This window comes from Mustela putorius, unplaced genomic scaffold (genome assembly GCF_011764305.1).
Source record: "Mustela putorius furo isolate JIRA1106 unplaced genomic scaffold, ASM1176430v1.1 tig00000145_pilon_pilon_pilon, whole genome shotgun sequence".
NCBI lineage: Eukaryota > Metazoa > Chordata > Mammalia > Carnivora > Mustelidae > Mustela > Mustela putorius.
In genome coordinates this window covers 49,560,747-49,579,060 of record NW_025421294.1, presented here as the reverse complement: position 1 = coordinate 49,579,060, position 18,314 = coordinate 49,560,747, and the positions used below count along the sequence as shown (strand labels likewise).

Genomic DNA, 18,314 nt, shown 5'->3' with positions numbered 1-18,314 from the left:
TGGTAAAAGAGAAGAGGATTTCTAAAGGTCTCTGACTCCTGTGAGAAGGAACAGAGGGAAATAAAGGAAAGAAAAAAAGGTAAGAAAGTAATACTAAGAAAATAGCCTACACAAACACAATGTTAAATGTTAACTGTTTATTTCTGGACAGACGACATGATACGTGATTCATCTCCTCTCTCTCTCTCTCTCTTTCTCCGTGTGTATGTGTATGTGGGTGCACATGTGCACACACACTTGCACAGGAAATAAACAATTAAATAATTCTGGAATAAATAAATTTCTACATTCACAGGTATTAGTTTAATTATGAGAAAAATTTTTACTAAAGATCAAATGTAGAATAACATCAGTTTTATGCAATATGTGCTGCATTTAATTATGTAAGAATTAGATATGTATCTGCATGGAAAAAAGACTAAAAGGAAAATTATCAAAGTATCAGGGACAGTTTATAAAACTATGGGTAATCTTATTTTCCTCTGCGTACCTCTTTGAATTCTCTAACTTCTCAACAATAAGAATGTGTTAATATTATAATCGGAAGAAACCATTTTTAGGAGTGGCATTCTGATGGAAAGATACCCATGCTCTCTGCAAGGCCCCAAGAGAGGCAGCCAGCACACCCAGGACATACGGCAGCAGGGATCACACTCCCTCCAAGCTGCTGGTGTGAGCATTCCCTCCTCTCCAGACTCAACACAAGGTCAGAAGAGCCCTATGCTGGCTGGCAAGGTGGGGCATGCTTGTGCTGAGAGATGGAGTGCAAACATGGGGGAGGTGGGCGGGCCTCTTTTCCACAGAAGTAAGAGAAACAAGAAAGAAGAGTTCCTCTGTGGATAGACCAGAAGGGGAGGATGGTGGCGGGGGGCACGGAGGTGGAGGCAAACCTCCAAAGAGGCAGTCTGTCTGCAAATTCTGAAAGTCCAGAAGAAGGGCCTGGGAGTGGAGAATTCTTGAAATAGTTTTTATAAAATTCTTTTCACATGTTCAAAAGCATGACCCATATGGGAGGGGAAGGAGAGTACCTAGTATTTAAAAATGTTAATGGAGGGGCACCTGGGTGGCTCAGTGGGTTAAGCCTCTGCCTTCGGCTCAGGTCATGATCTCAGGGTCCTGGGATCGAGCCCCGCATCAAGCTCTCTGTTCAGTGGGGAGCCTGCTTCCCCCTCTCTCTCTGCCTGTCTCTCTGCCTGTTTGTGATCTCTCTCTGTCAAATAAATAAATAAATATCTTAAAAAAAAAAAAGCTAATGGAAACATGTTGCAGAATCTCAGGTAAGAAGAGCAAGTCTTCAGAGTTACTTTCTTTTCTGAGAGCCAGTAGCACTCCAACTCATGCTAAACAGAAGATGGTGGGGACCTCCATGGTGGCTTCTACAACGGTGGCCTTTTGTCATCATCTGACTGTGTGCCAAGCGCTGTGCAAGACTCCGTCAGTGACTCTGTCCTGCACACTAGGAGCAGGGATGGGCATGAGCTGGGTCACAGATGTGGAAGGTGCAGGCAAGTGAAGTAACATGACCAAGAAGTGACCAATCTGCCCGACTACAGCCACCACTGTACAACACTCGCTGTCCCTCCTGACTGCTGTTCATGGTTTCTCCATACTTGCTATTACAGGTGCTTTCTACCAGGTCTCCACTATTGACAGGATAGAACGTGTCCCAACTTCTACATCCTCAAAGGTGCTGGGAGCACAGTAGGTACTCCGAATAGCCTTTTTTTTTACTGCTGAGAAGCTTAGCTGAGAATTATTTCTTGGCAAAACAAAAAAGCAACTCCAAGATAAGCTTTTATGTGTGTTGTCTCACCAATAGGACTATATGAAATAAATGCAACTTGAAGTTCCAAGCCACAAAGCCAAAAAAATAACTAGGATTACTAGAAAGTACACTAGTGAGTTCTCCTTACTAGCCTTAGGATTTAATATTTTAGCCTTGATAATTTTCAACACACACAGTCCAAAGAAGCAAAGACTTAAAGAGAAGGGGTGAAAAGGAAGGGGAGAAATACTTAACTGTCAAGACCAGAAAAGGCCTTAGCTGGGCTCTGCTGCAGCGGTCTTCAGGTGCCGCCCACCCAAGGGTCTGGATTCTAACATTACACTGGCCCAACCACCCATTGCTACTCTCTGTGCCTCAGTTTACTCATCTCACACTGCACTGGTCTATCTGCTCTGTGGGAGTGCTTATAATAATGTTAAATATGCTTTGTGTTTGGGTAGAGCTTCTCTAGGGGCCCTAAAGCACTTTCCAGATTAATTTTTTAATTTATGTATTAATAATTCTCACAGCATTCTCCCTTCTCCTCAATTAGGTTAATAACATCCATCTCTTTTGAGATAGGCAGGGGGTGCTGAGTGATGGACACGAAGCAGACATTTAAATAAGAAAACTGTAACATAAAAACATAATTAAAGCTTCAAAACCAAATTGACTAGGGATTTTTAAAGAGACACCACAGTAGTAGTGACCAAACAAGCCAGCTTATTTTTCCTCCACTCTGGAACATTCGTTTTTCTCTAGTTAAACATGGTGTTTAAAAAGTATTATTTTCAGGAGCTCCTAAAGGAAGTTGAAACACAAAAAATGTATATTCGTGGCGACCGTACTGGTTAAACCTCCACATTATGTGTCTGTTCCCCTGAAGCGGATACAACATAAATCAGGATGCCATCTCTCCTCCTGAGTCCCTCAGTGAATTCTGGTTGTTCTCTAATCAGAGTTCTCCGGGTTTCGTAACACAGACTTCTTCATTCCCAAGAATTGCCTGTCTCAAAGGCAGTATATGATTTCTCCGAGAACGTGAGAGAAACCCAGTGGAGGCATTTACTGTTTCACAAACATTCTGGTTTCCTTTTGTCCTTTCAAGAAAATAACTTTAAACCAATGTTTAACAAAATATGTTGGGTCACATGAATTCGCAAAGATCAACTTTATGTATGAAGGTCAGAGGAGACTTAAAACTAAAATCTCAGGAATTGAGTTAAATAAGAGATTTACAACGTAAGTTTTCAAATGGTCCTTTGCGCTACCTGAAATTTCTCTCATATATAGAAATAGACACAGACACATAGTAGAGAGATATAGATATATTTTCCTATTTATTGTCTGCAACCTCAACTAGAATATAAGCCCTGTGAGGATATGAGTTTTGTCTTTCTTGTTTTCACTTCTAACAGTCCCTGGGAAGCAGTAGGCAGTCAATAAATACTGAGTGAATGAATACCATAATGCTATGTACCACCACTAATAATTTTGGATAAAGAGTCAATAAAGTCACGTGTTAACCTACAAAAAAAAAAAGAAATAATCAATACCACTTCACTCAAAAAAACTATCTATTTAAAAAAAAAAAATCTGTTTACATTTACCCCTCCCAGAAAAAACCTTCAAGCTTCCTGGTATCCTCATTAAACATTCACAAAAATATACTACCCAATTCTTCTGACCAAGAAACTAACCAGGTCCCTAAATCAATGCAGTTAATTGTACAAAACAAAACAGCAACAAGATCATATTTCAAAATAGCAGATTTGGGAGGAAAAAGGCTAAAATAAATACATTATACTTCAACTACCTTTGGTTTTGTGGGTTGATTTATTTATTTATTATTCAGTAATTTATTTTTTAAATAAACTTTCTCTAGCTCTTTCCCAGGATGTAAATCTTGTGCCAGCCGGGCCCCATTAAAGACTGGATCCCATCCTGACCATCTGGGAGCTGGAAAAGCACTGGTGAGTTCCTGAGGTCCAGAGTAGTCCAGAAGGAGAGGACTGGACACCAGTAACGCCAGCCCCTGTGGTTTGAAACTGCACAATGAGCTCTTTCTCAAGGTTTGTTTTTCTAAATTCAGTTAAGAAGGAACATCATTCCCTGCTCAGATCTGGCTTAGGGTCCTGGGTTGCTGCTTGTTTGTCTGAAAATTAAAATATAAAAGAAAAGGCAAAGCCAGATACATTTATGGCAGAGACTAAATGTATGTTACCAAAGCTGGCAGTTTGCAAGGCAGAATCTTTGCCTATATGGAATTAGGAAGGAAAAACATAAAAGCCAAAAGATTGCTAGATGGGGTAACAGGGAATGAACTCACTTTTCAACAAAATACTTCTAAGGTCTTTCCAAGTTCCAAGAAAGGAGTATCAAAGCTGTAAGGTACTAAACAGAGTTGACTTTGAACAGTTTTTGTGCGTGTGGCATAGTTCACATTTGCATACTGCATACACTGATACTTGCACATATATTTGGTAATTCCTCATTTAACATGTCCCTTCAGGAAGTGAGCTGCATGGAAAACCAGAGCCAAACCCCTTTTAATACCGTGCCACGACAGCTGCTTTCACTGGGAGTCTTTTGAGGATGCATTACACACATCTTGCTGTTTTAGAGAGAATATATTGAATATAATTGCCATCTCTGTCTTGATGACTCAGGGCCACTGTCATTATGAACAGTCATTAATGTGCCACACAGTAATATAGTTCTGCGTCTGCTTTTTAGGTTTTCCATTTCTGCCCTTGACATTAAGCTGTCATTTCTGCTGTCACTGAGCCTGCTTCTAACAACCTGCCTCTAGCTTGCTCCTTCTGATTTGCTATGACCAGGGAAAACAGATAAGATAATTTGTTAAAAATTATTGTTCTGGTTACCTAAAGTCTGTTATTTTCTATATTTACTTTTTTTTTTTGAGTTGAGGTTACTTAACAGTGTCTCTGGGTAAGTGTAGTTTTACTCCATCCTTACTAGACAGCTCAAAGATGGCTCTGGAATCACAGAGATTTTGGTTCAAGTCCAAGCTTTGCAAATTACCAGCTGTGGAACCTTTGGAAAGTCACTCAACCTCTCTGGCATTCAGTTTCATTACTTGAGAAGAAGGTGGGACAAGGGAGGAGGCTAGCTATCTGATGAGTCTGAGGGTTCATTGACATAATGCCTATAAGGAGTTTAGGAGAAGGTCTCACTGGTATCAATCACCTAGAAAGTACTAGTTTTCTAGTACTAGTACTAGAAAGTACTCACCATAAGCAACAGATTTACACTAAGGTAACGTGTGCACTCCTGTTGCACAATAAATAAATCTAAATATAAACTACTTAACCACACATGCATTAACAAAAACTAAACTGTAATCTACCTGATACTGACACATTGAAGCATCATGGAATACAATAGTTGTTAATAAAAAACATTTGTTGGAAGGAAAGAAGGAAAGGTGTCATTCAACATTATTCTGTGTAAGTGTGTATAAATTAATGCTTCTGATATGTGAGGATCTGGGCTAAACACTGGAGACTAAGGTGAATTTAGCATGGGTCCTGCCTTATGAGAGAGAACATCCCCTTAAATCACAATGATTAAAGATAGAAAGTTATAAGGAACACAATATAATACAGAGAAGATCATGTAGGAATTTAGGTTGAAAGGAAATATTCATTATCTACATTGTAAGGAAATATTTCCCAGACAAAAGTGGCATTTTACTGGATCTTAAAGGGAAGAAGAATTTGCACACAGAGAGGAGGGAAAACATTGTGGAAGAAGGAATGGTAATCGAAAGGCCAGAGTGCAAAGGCAAAAACCACTCAGGGTATAAGGGGCCACTAACAGCTCAGTGTAACGGAAAGCCAAAGTTAAGATGAATGGTGGGCAAGAATGTTAAAAAGAAAGGTCAGAGCCATCAGGGGGTATGCTTGAATCCCAAACTAAGGAGTTGTGGTTTTAGGAAGGAGGAAGCCAGTACGGTTGTGTACAGAGGAAGGCTTTAGTTCAGACCATTAGGGAGCCATTCTAGTGATCTGACTTGAGTGCACATATAAAATGAAAGCAACAATATATAGTTATCCGTCTTCTTCATAAAAATCCAGAGACTACAGCCAGGTGTGAATTTTGTCTTTGACTTATGTTAAAGTTCGAAATGCATCACACTTGCCTGGTTTCCATTTTCAAGCGATGGGCACATACGTGTGTCTCCTGAAAGCACTGTGAACAACTCATGGATAATGTCATCTTAAAGTCGTTCCTAACCATCCCATAATTATCAATGTTGAGGATAGATTTCAAGTGCCTTACTCATTAAAAATAAAAATATAGACTAAAGCCCTTTTAGGAATAAGGTGAGCATGATTGTAACTATGTGACCACATTAAAGAGGCCATTAGAGTATTTTTAATCTGTTTTTTTTAAATATGCTGGCTCATTTAAAAATGATTCCCCATAAAATAACTTGGGCTTGAAAGGTGTTCTTCAAAGTCACACTCAACGTTTAATGCAACCAGTTCAGACTGCTTCTTTTATTTCTCACAAATAAAGTTTATGATTTTGCATTAAGCATCTTCCACTTGACAGGTGATCGATAAGTAGAGGTTGCATACAGACTTGGCAGCTTAGATGTTTAGGACAAGTAGGAAACCTTGAATTAAACTTATACATGTAAGCCTCGATATATGTAAAATAAATGACACAGCCATTTATATTCCATATCGACATCATGAAATTTTGAAAGATATTTGTGATAATGTCTTTCTCTGCCTTTCTTAGTTGTATGTTTGATTTGAATGGAACTCTATTGCATACAAATGTGATATAAATAAGAGTCATTAGGATGCCAGTGCCATCATGTATAAAATTTGGGAGGGTTCAGCAAATTTATTAAAAGACTAAAGAAATACCATGAGAGAACTGGAGCAAGAGAGAATTGAATAGGGGGTGAAGCTGGTGTCTGGAAAACTGGGCTGTGACACCGGCACTAAGAAGCAGCTAATGCATTCCCAGGACAAGTCACTGTATGACTCTAGAGCCTCTTTTTCTTCATTTCCAAAAAACAGCTGCACTCGATGACTGGAAAGGTTCCTCAAAGCCCTCAAAATTTTGTGATTCTACATGTGGTTCTGTAAAAATCAAGGCCAGACAAAAAAGCCTGGGAAACTTCCAGTGGGAACATGTATGAGTTGTGGCCATTCATTTTTTAATGTCACAGAGAAGCAAATGCTATTTTTTATTTACAATCCTTCCACTGAGCTATGTGTATAGATGAGAATGGAAAGTAGAGATAGGAAAGAAGAAAGAAGTCAGGAACTGCATTTAAAACTGTGTTTTCCAGCTTTTGGATTAAAGCAGGAAATCATTTCTCAGCCCCCAAACTGCCATTTATTCACCCAACTGTATTCACCCACATGTCTCCTTCACCTCACCCTCCAACAGAAGTTTCTTTGGACTTCCCCTTATCTCTGGGAATGCAGTTGAAGAAAACATCTGGATGCAAAAGACAACACGTAGCCCGTGTGTGAGGCTCACTGGTTCCTACAGTGATGAAACGGCCTTCTCCATTGGAGCTAAGTGGTTCCGGCCATCTTTAAATGTAACTGTCCTGTAAAATCACATGGCATCTAGTGCCAAGTGTGCAGTGACTAGAACCAGATGCAAAATATGAGAGAAATTCTGTTCAAAGCCTGCAGCATTAAAGAATAATGACTCTACACATTCCAGATCTTATCTGAATAACACTCTGCAAATACTTCAGATGATTTTCTCACATCTATCCCAGACCAACTGCTTCATGACTAGATTTCATGGCTTTGCTTCGTTAACATGAAATCCAGCCATCACCAATATATCAGGTTCTGTGGTCACAAAAGTTTGGGACGTGTCATACACTTTATCTCAGGTATTCACCGTGCATGTTAGTATCTCAAAAGCTTTGCAAATCCCTAGAACGAGGACCAGTTGAATTTATTTGACTCAACATTTCCCAGACTTACCAGGAAAAACCTCCCTCCACCATCTTCCATGGGATACCTATTGATATCCAAAAAAATCGGTATATTCCACAGAACTATCTGGAAAATGAATTAGACCAACATTGTGGTCTAGGTCTCCTGTTAAATCAGATACCAGGACCTGAAGCGTAGAACATAGAAATACAGACTAATGATATATCTATAGGGAGATCCAATTTTGTAGCTAATTAAATGGTTTTGATGAATCCTTTTGCAAATAAACACGATATTGGTATCTTGCAAGTGTGTTGTAAAAGTAAAGAATAATAGTGGAAGAAAAGAAGCTACTTGCTACCGATCATCACTTCGTGCTTCTTACTTTGAAGGAACTCTTAAGGGAATAAACTCTAGATAAAAGGCATTATAAAATTGTAGCTGATTTCAAGGAGGAGTTAGTCTAAGTCCCTCATTTTCAAATGGGGAAACTGAGGCCCGATGGCCAACACTAACTAAAATCTAGATCCTGTGACTCAGCAATAGAAGGACTGCACCCACGTCTCCGGATTGGCTCCTTGCCTACCGCCAACCCTTGCCATCTAAACCCTTGCTTGGATGATTGTTTGCCTGAAGTCCCCTTCATCTCTGCTCCTCACCAATCTCACCATTGTGCTTTCCTTACAGGCATCATAAATACCTTAAGCTGTATAAATTCTCCCAGAGACTGCTGTAATTAAATCAAAGGATGGTCAGAGCCTAAAATGCCTAGCAGAGAGAGGCACCCGTACATCACAGGAGCTTGGCTGGTTATTTGAACAGCCTACTTCTGCCTGTACCATTCTCTATGCCTTCGAGGACCTTGCTTTGAATTTTAAGATAGTAATTTAACACTGGATTATAAAAATATATTATGTAACTCCTTAATCTGTTTCATGGGAGCAGGTTCCTGTTCCAAATAAAACACCAGAGTCCATAAAGGCTAATCGTGATCACCCGTAGTACCTATCTCAGTGCTAGACACCAAGAGGCAAGCCAAGCAGTACTCATTGCTTAGCAATTAGAGCAGTTCAAGGAGATATTAAAGGAAGTATTTGCTCTACATACCAGTAGCAGCAACCCCTCCCCCCTCCAAATCACATGTTGATGGAAAAGCAAAAACAACCAAGAATATCTCTGATCGAGGAAAAAACTCAACCCACATTAATCACGAGCACACATCAATCCTGTTGATCTTTCCTGGGTTTATTTATAACATATATATATTTGTTAATTCTTTTGGGTAAAGGCAGGCTAAGAAGCCCAAGGGTATCAGTATAATATTTCGCTTTCTAGAAAGACAGAGAGGAGAAAAGGCAAGAAATGCTAAGGACGAAGAACAAAGATGGCAAACCAAATTCACAGGAAAGCGAGGCAGTTCCCCCCCAAACTTGGGAGCTCACAGAAGGCAGCCCTGAGTGAGGAACAATGGAGTGCCACCTTTCTTCTTCCCAACCCTCAGGGGGCAATCAGGGAGCTAAGCTGAACTACTCATTTGCAGAAGATTGGGTTGGTAGGGAAAGAGCACAGAGGAGGGTAAATTAGCCAGCCCTATTTTCTCTCACTCTTTTAAAAATTCTTGAGCTAAAAAAAGACTCCAAATAATAGCATCAGCTGCTAATCTAAAATGTTATCTGCTTGTCCTGGCCCACCAGCCTGCTTCCTGAGTGCTTTGGGCTATAGAGTGAGGAAATGGAGAAGAGATAAAAGTCTACTTAAAATTAGAAGTAACCAGGTCCTAGAGGTGGCACAGATCATGTGGCCAGGGCACAAAGAGTCAGATAGATAGGGGTCCTGTGTAGAGATGAGGCCCAAACAGGTTCACTGTCCTACCTAAGTTCTCTATGTTGGCAAGGAAGAGGTTGTCTTCTGCCCCTCACACAAGATAAGTATCCTTCACATGGATAAATTCTTCCTAGAAGCCAATGGCTCCATCCACAAGCATATACAACCGGATGAGTAAGAGTGGTCCCTTCATTATCCCTTGCATCCCAAGTCTACCGCAGCCTGGAAGGTGATAGTAATTGTTAAGATACCCATCCCCACCTCACCACAGCATAAGACATCAATGGCAATGGTGAGCATCACACCCTAGTCTGATGTGATAAAACACTAGGGTAAAAATTGGGGCTAAATCATAGACTATTTAGAAGGTGAGGCCCTAGAGTCGGGCTGTCTGTGTTCAAATCCCATGTCCCCCCTTTGATCACTGAATGGCTTATTTAACTTCCTTAAGTCTCAATTTCCTCATCAGTAAAACAAGAACAACATGGTAGACAGATGTTGCAACGCTCACAAGAGAGCCATACCAAACACTCAGCGTGGTACCTGGCAGGAACCAAGTACTCAGGGAATGTAGCTGGTATTAGTCATACTACACATTTGTTCCACAGATCTTTCACAGATATCCTCTCTTAAATTCTCACACTATTGACTTCTGATTCTATCCAGTGGAAGCCTGCAGAAATGGTCCAGAACTGGTGGATGATTTTTGCCTCTACCAAATGAAAGGCAGTTATGTAATTTTATGTGATTAAAAACAACCACCACAGTCACTACTAGTGTCAGTATTACTACTAGCTCTCCTCTATTACCTGGATTTCTAAGCATGTTTTTTTCTTTCCCCTATTTCTGTCCTGTTTCCCTCTCTTATGTGTCCGTTTGCCCTCTCAGTAACTTGGGCTTTTATTTCCTTTGTAAAAAGAGCCACTGTAGTATAAAATGCCGTCTCTAGCACTATCTGTGTGACAATGGGTAAGTTTCTTAACCTCTCTGATGCCTGGTTTTCTCATATGGATCTAATACAGGGCTATCAGGAGGATCAAATAAAGTGATACCCATAAGTGCCCAGGCATGATAAACCCTTCAGAAATGTGAGTTATCTCTTAATTTCTCAGTATTACACAATGGGTTTTTGGAATTGAAGCAGTACCAAATTCTCTCCCTTCACTAAAAGGGAGAGAAAATCATGTCTGTATGAAATCTAAATATATAAATAGTTTAGAATATTTATAAGAAGTTCACCTCTGCAAGGCTCATGTTTCTGAAATGTCAAGAAAAATAACAACCCATATCAAAATCTTCCATGCAGACTCCCACCTCTATTACGGCAGAGGATTTACTTATTTTAAAATAATATCTAATTTTGGAAACTGCCTGGTAGGTTTCCACCGGAAAGGGTCAGAGTTGATTTATGACATAATCACACATGAGAGCAGCTGGGCAGGAGGTGGTGAGCCAAGAAGGAGCACGCGTCCCCCACCCTCACCTCCTAGCTGGACCCGGGGCAGTGGAGGGCCTGAGGAAAGGGGAGGGCAAAGGCATAGCCTTACTGGGTTTTTTTTTTTTTCATGACTTACATTGGTTTTGTTGTGTGGAAACAGATCCTTTGAAGTAATTTGGATAAGTCTAAATTAGAATGTAATCTTCCTTACCTTTCCCAAAAGAGGGCAAGAATATGGGGGAACCGAGAGGAAACCCAAGGACCTTGACTAGGAACAGGGTAGGGGTACAAATTAATGATTTCCTGATATATCAAAGTCCTTGTTCCATGACCAATATGGCGTTGGGCAAAGATTGGATACAAAGTTTTAAAGGAAGTTTCAAACTAACCCACCTTATTCTCAGAGGTTTAGTAAGACTTCCCACCAAATCTGAGTCCCACTTCTCAGGCCTCGACTACAGTAATATGGAGCAAGAAGTGCACGTTATATTTATTCGTTCCTCTTCCAACTTCCAGGATAAGCAACAGAATGAGAGATAGAAAGGGATGAATATATATAGCCCACATGATCTGGGAGAGGCTGTCCTTGTGAGGACTGCTGTCCCCAGCTGCGATAAAGACACCAGACTGACATGTATGTGATGCTTCTAATTTTACAACCCAATGGTCCCAACAAAGAATGGGCACAGTCGGCAGCAGGAGCTCAGTCCACCTTTCATGCTGGGATGGCCCATCCACCTCAGATAGCAATCAGTTCAGTGCACTGAGAAGCCCATCTCTGATTCAGTTCTGTGAGAGCTTTGATTTTCCGACCATGCACAGGCCGCTAGTCAGGAGTATTGGAAACACAAAACCAAAGGCAGCACAGGCTGGCAAGGGGCTGGCCAGAGTGGGTTCCTGGCAGTAAGACGGGCACATAGAAGACTTAAAAAGAAAGACAGTCTCTGCGTTGGGAAGATAAACATGCTCAATGATTAGCCTTAACTCTCTGATTACCCAGCAGCACACCTAGAGATAAGACACAAAATATCGGGGCGCCTGGGTGGCTCAGTGGGTTAAGCCGCTGCCTTTGGCTCAGGTCATGATCTCAGGGTCCTGGGATCGAGTCCTGCATTGGGCTCTCTGCTCAGCAGGGAGCCTGCTTCCTTCTCTCTCTCTCTGCCTGCCTCTCAGTGTACTTGTAATTTCTCTGTCAAATAAATAAATAAAATCTTTAAAAGAAAAAAAAAAGACACAAAATATCTACATGGTCTGATCAGTGGTATTATGGGAGGACAGATAGATACTGAAATAAAAAAATCTGGGTTCTAGCTTCAGTTCTGCTACTGACTTCTCTGTGTGGCTACATACATACAATCCACACTCTACAGGCTCCACGCAGCTGCTTTGGAGTTTTGTACCTATTTATCTCTAAACCTTAATGTCTTCATCAAGAACAGATATGTGCTGGATGCCTTGATGGCTCAGTGGGTTAAGCCTCTGTCTTTAGTTCAGGTCATGATTTCAGGGTCCTGGAATCAAGCCCCACATCAGGCTCTCTGCTCGGTGGGGAGCCTGCTTCCCCCTCTCTCTCTGCCTGCCACTCTGCCTACTTGTGATCTCTTTCTGTCTGTCAAATAAATAAACAAATCTTGAAAAAAAAAAGATACGTGCTAAGGGTGCTAAGAGGGAAGGATTGAGATGATCTGTGTCAAGGGCTAAGCACAGTGCCTACTGTACAGTAAGTTCCAATAAAGCTTAGATATTCACACAACTGCTTATAAAACAAGCAGGATGAATGAGCTCAGCAGTACCTTATAGCCCTAACATGGGTCTTATTCTAAACTTCGGGGAAGTGAAAGAGAAGGGGCTGTGGGCATGCTGGATGAGAAGTCTAGGCTCAGAATACAGAAAGAAAACAAAGACATGTTTTCCACGACGTCTATATAATAGTGATGCTTATGTTTTATAATCTTGAGCTAACGTTGATTATTGCCAGGCAAGTCAACTGACAGGTCAAAATAATGATCACAGTGCTTAGAAAGCACTACAGACATAGAACAGAGTCATTTTCATGTGGTTGGGGTCTCATACTAAGCTGCCCGTGAGCTGTAAATTCTTAGGGCTGGAAAAAGCCTTTGGGTCTTCGAGGTTGCGCTGGTCAATCCCTCACTCTTGGATAAAGAAGCCCTGAATAATTCAAGAACCACCTATAGCTGCATTATTACCGCCACATGAATGGTGCTCCTTGAGGAAGGGTCTCCAGTAGACCGCATCTACAACTGTTCATGGATTACTATCTTCTTGAAGTCTGAACAGGGCTTTTCCTATATATTTTGTGACTTTGCATCTCCTTTCCAATTCCCAATATACAATAGGACCTCCACACCAGGGCTAACATAAGAGGACAAATGACAAAACAGAAGCTCGGCTGGTGCTTACAGGCCAGAGGATGGAAGTCATCCCAGTAGAAAGTAGTGCCTCCAGGTATACCCAACCCATGTCTCCCGGTTTCTCAGAGTTCTGCACACTAGAGCTGGCCCACCCAGGGTGGTACCACGAAATTCTACACACACTCTATTAGAAATTCAAGTGTAGACAGTATCCTCAACTAGACCAACCTATTAGATATTAATGTTCAGACAACACCTACCTCACTCCAGACCAGCATGGTACCGAATATGACCTGTAACCCATCAAAGAAATTGTCCCCTATGATGATCACAGTCGCGCCTCCCGTCGTCCATCCTTCACTCGGGCTGATGGCTTTGATACAGGGAGTAGCTGCTTTTCAACACACATGAAAAAGAGAAGGAGTCTGCTGTTAGAACCAAACTTTAATGATGGAGACTTGAGAAAAAGAAAGAAAAAATATCTTTTATCTTTTCACTAACAGAAAGTCCCCCAAGATCTCAGCATTTCCTAGCTGCTTTAGGATCTGAAACCTAAGGGTGCAATTTCAGTTTTTAAAAGCATCTGTTTCATTGTTTCTATTGACATACATATATTTTACCCAATCATTTTCAAACCTGAAAGCTTATAAAATAAAACACAGAAGCAAAATTTAATTTATGAGATGCTAAAGATTAAAAAAAAAAAATTGGGTGGCTTTTTGGAACACACTGGAAACCGTATTGAATTGCTTCATAATTAAACATACTTCCCGAAAACAAAATCGATAGATTTTTAGATAAGCATTTCTGTCCAAAGGGAAGTGAGAAAGGAGGCCAGAGCAAGAAAATATTCTTGCTCCATGCCTTCTATCTGTAACACTAACACAGACACATTCCTCATAAGAAATCATTAGGATTTTTTCAACAAATGTCATGGATCCCATTTTATAGATGTAAAGTCTGCAGGTCACTCAGGGTGAATTATGTAACCAAATAGCTGAGTCAGGGCTGAACCACAGAAAGTCCCATGACCTTTGCTTTGTTGCCATTCCCAGGCATAAAACTCTAGAATGGACTTCTAAAAAAAATTCGTATCTCTTTTCTTTCCATTACAAATGGCCCTTGGAGATGGGAAATAATTTGCCAATACCATGATTCTAAACAGACTGGAGGTGGCATGCCTGGTGAGGATGGCATAATTTCAACAGAATTGCTAGGCGTAAACATAATCGCAGGATTATGTTTTTGAAATGGCTCAGAGGACACCAAGGATTTTTGACTCCATGATGCCATGTTGTTGTTCTCATTATTACTTTTATGAACAAGAACAAAGCAAAATTCTAAAGCAAGGGAGATATTGCACAAGGAGAGGAAACGAGACCCTTCTCTCAATAAAAAGTTTATTAAGTATCCAAGACTGACTTTCCAAATATTGAAGCCAATGAGAGCACCAGTTAATTTTAACGGGAAAAAAGCTGGAAAAAAAAAAAACTATTGGACTTTGTCAAATTTGGCAACATGTCATGCTTTAACTTTTGCAAGAAGAAAAGAAAATATTAAGCCCAGCCCGGTGGGACCATTGTTCACGTGCCACCACACAAACAAGTAGAATGGGTTTGATTTTGATTCAAATTCATCTTATAAAATAGCACAGAGAAATAAGGAAATATCCAAACTAAACATTTTATGTTGGCTGAACTCATAGTAATGCATTTACAACTAAAACTGGACAGTTCAGATGCCTTTTCTCTCCATCACTTTCTCCCCAAAACAAAATAATTAATCAAGAAAATGTAAGTGATTCATGACTTGAAAATTCTTGTCCAATTTTTAACAGACATAAAAGTTGTGATCAATGCTCCACAGGCATAGGACTTTTTCTTAAGCAGAATTTTTCTTTGGAAGTGAAGATGTTTAAATGCATTATTGAGTATTCCCAAACCAATGGCAGCGTATGATGCATGATTTCAAGAAATGTGTAAGAGAAATCAAGTACATTTAACAACTATGTAGAATTCCTAACATAAAAGTAGTTAATGTCTCAAAATCTCAATTCTTAATTTCTAACTCAGAGGCTTCAGTTGCTAATGTAGAGTAGAAAGAGCACCCTATCTCCAGATACTTCTGAGAACAGGATCTTGGTTTAACTGAACTGGTCTTCAAGGAGTCCAGCCTAATGGTGAAATGTGAAATCCAGTGGCATCATTAAATGCTGACCCTGTGACTACCCTCATAAACAACAAGAGACTCGATGTTTATTATCTGTATGAGCTTTTATTTTTAAAATTTTATTTTTGTAATAATGCAAATTTCTTTAGGCAAGTGTCTTTCTTTAGATATTTCTTTAGATAAGAAGGGATTCCTCCAGGCTTACTTATCAGAGTACAAAGGCGGCAGAACAGTGTTGGTTTATCTTTGAGAGAATCTCCTGTACGGTCAGGCTGCTTTCAGCCTTGATCCCCTCCACTTCTTTCCATTTGTTGTTTGTAGTATAAAGAAGGCATGTAAGTGTGCGTGTGTGCACGCGCGCTTTCACACACTTCCTAAAGAAAGTGATAATGTTTTCAAATTCTGTGAGGAACCAACCAGAAACAAAGTTAACTATCAACTAGCCAGAGGAAAGAAAGATCTTCTTGAAGCTTCCAGAGATAAGCTGCTGTGGAAACACTATGTGACACCACCTTCTTAGCTTTTTGGAGAAAAGAACCGTTGAAGGAAGTACTTTGAGAAAAGAGTGAGTGACACACTCCTCGATTGTCCTACCTCCCCACTCAACCATCCATTATCCCCGCTTAGAGATTAGATGCCATTCATAGAACAAGGAAGTCATGCGCACCTTTCTAAAGTTAGGCTTCAAAGCATTCTATAGGTGCTTCTATACATTTGTGTGTCATAGAAGTCTTAAGAGGAAGCTCTGTTGTATTTCCCCACTGTGAAGTTTGGAAAATATGTAAAGGACTCATGGGCTGTTCCACTGAGAGACAGAGAGATGGGGGAGGGATGTTACTGGCATTTAGCGCCTGGAAGTCAAAGGTGCTAACTAGTCAACAATGCATGGGATAGTTGCCCCCAAATGAAGAACTCTAAAATGTCAATAACACAAGGTAGAAGACACTGTGACTAGCTAACAGAGGGGGCCCAGGAGTGGTTGTTAAAAACTCACAGGTCCATACAGGCCAAGGCAGAAAACACAAATGAATACAGCAGCTCTGAGTCTCAGAACAAACATGAGATGGGTGACCCTGACACTAGGAATTGGGGAAGATCTAGCCACTCATTCCCCCACACAAATGCAGGCCCAGTGTGGTCAGGGCTTCTGATCTTTTGAAAGAAGCTGGGAACCAGATTTTTATGTGAATTTTCCAATCTTTAAATGCTGGCAACTGATTTAATTTTTTTTTGGAACGTTTAGGCTGTAAGCAAAATATTTTTAACTCTCAGGCCACCGTTTTACACTTTTATCCTAGTCACAAACAAACCTGCCAGATTAAAAGCAGCCCAGGAAATACTTGCAAATGTACCTAAAACTACAGGTACCCAAAAGTCCACTGCAGTATTAACAGTAAAAATATTCAAGAGTCTAGGTGCCTCTAATTAGAAAGTGGCTAAATAAATTATGGTATATCTATACTTCAGGATATTAGGAGTGTCATTAGAATGGAAGAGAAAGACTTCTATAAACTGACATGGAAAAATGTCAAAGTATATTAGTACGTAAAAAAACAGTTTGTAGTCTAATGAACAGTGTGATTTTGTTTACTTAAAAAATGACAGGGCGCCTGGGCTGCTCAGTGGGTTAAAGCCTCTGCCTGCGGCTCAGGTCATGATCTCAGGGTCCTGGGATGGAGTTCCGCATCAGGCTCCTGCTTCCTCCTCCTCTCTCTCTCTCTGCCTGCCTCTCTGCCTACTTGTGATCTCTGTCTGTCAAATAAATAAATAAAATCTTTAAAAAAAAAATGACATATAGGAGCTTGTATATGTCCCTGTATATGCACCTATATATAGTTATGTGAACAAAAGTCTGGAAGGAAATACAACCACTGTCCCCAGTGGGTCCATATGAAACAGCCACGTGGTTGGAATGGGGTTGAGGGGGAGGGAGACCATTAAATTTTACTCTGTAGAAAGCAGTATGGTTTGAATGTTTTCAGTGAGCACGCGTGAAGGTAATACGTTATCATAATAAGAATTAAGTAACAGAGCATTTAAGTCTGTAAGAGATAAAGGTTGTACTGTTTAGAACAAATGGATACTAATTAAAAAAAAAAAAAAATTTGTCCAACGGTGCTAACAAATCCTGAACCTCTCCTTCTCTCTTCTTTTTGGGTAAGCTTTACTCTGAGAAAGCCCAGACCACATCTGAAGCAGCCAAGGACTTGTTTTTTCTTTCATTCAGCAGAGCCAAAGAGACACCAAAAGGAAGAAGAGAAGAAGAAGTCATTTTTAATAGCCACAGTAGATGTGTTCCATAGAATTTGAAGGTGCAAAGATTTATAAATGATTCAATTCAGCCCAGGACTGTAATAATCAATACAATCCTATATCTATGAAAATATTATGGAATTGGGGAGGGGAGAGGATTTGATTGAATACAAAGCCACTTTCACCAGCCAAGTCTTGATTTAATTAATAAAAGATTCTTCCTCCCTCACCAGTGAATTTTCACACTCTAGGTAACCACAAAGACAGAGAGCCAATTCCTGGTTCTAAAACTCATTAAAAATTAAAGTTGAAGTTGATGTTTTTTTCTTTTTTTTTTTTTTTTTCACCTCTTCCCCCACCCCCAACAGCCACCAAAGTAGAGGAGATTTTCTTTCCTTCAAACTATGACAATAACATGATTACCCTACCACAGTTTAGCATAATGGCTCTGAAATGCTCGTGGCACATTGCAGAGTTAAAGTGGAAATTATTAGGTAGCTCTTCTTTGTTATAATAATGATCACTCCACAAATAAAAGCTCTTCTCCC

At 40.2% G+C, this 18,314-nt stretch overlaps 1 protein-coding gene across 4 annotated transcripts in view; it reads right to left on the bottom strand.

Annotated features, from left to right (window-relative positions):
• The window catches only part of EBF1 (EBF transcription factor 1), a 386,396-nt gene that overhangs the window by 86,521 nt on the left and 281,561 nt on the right, over nt 1-18,314 (bottom strand). For 2 of the 4 annotated variants that reach the window (XM_004737712.2, XM_004737714.2), the window contains exon 9: nt 13,605-13,738. In XM_004737712.2, coding sequence (XP_004737769.1) covers nt 13,605-13,738 — 134 coding nt within the window. The remainder of the gene's footprint in view (nt 1-13,604; nt 13,739-18,314) is intronic. The other 2 variants (XM_004737713.2, XM_004737715.2) reach the window with 1 other exon arrangement.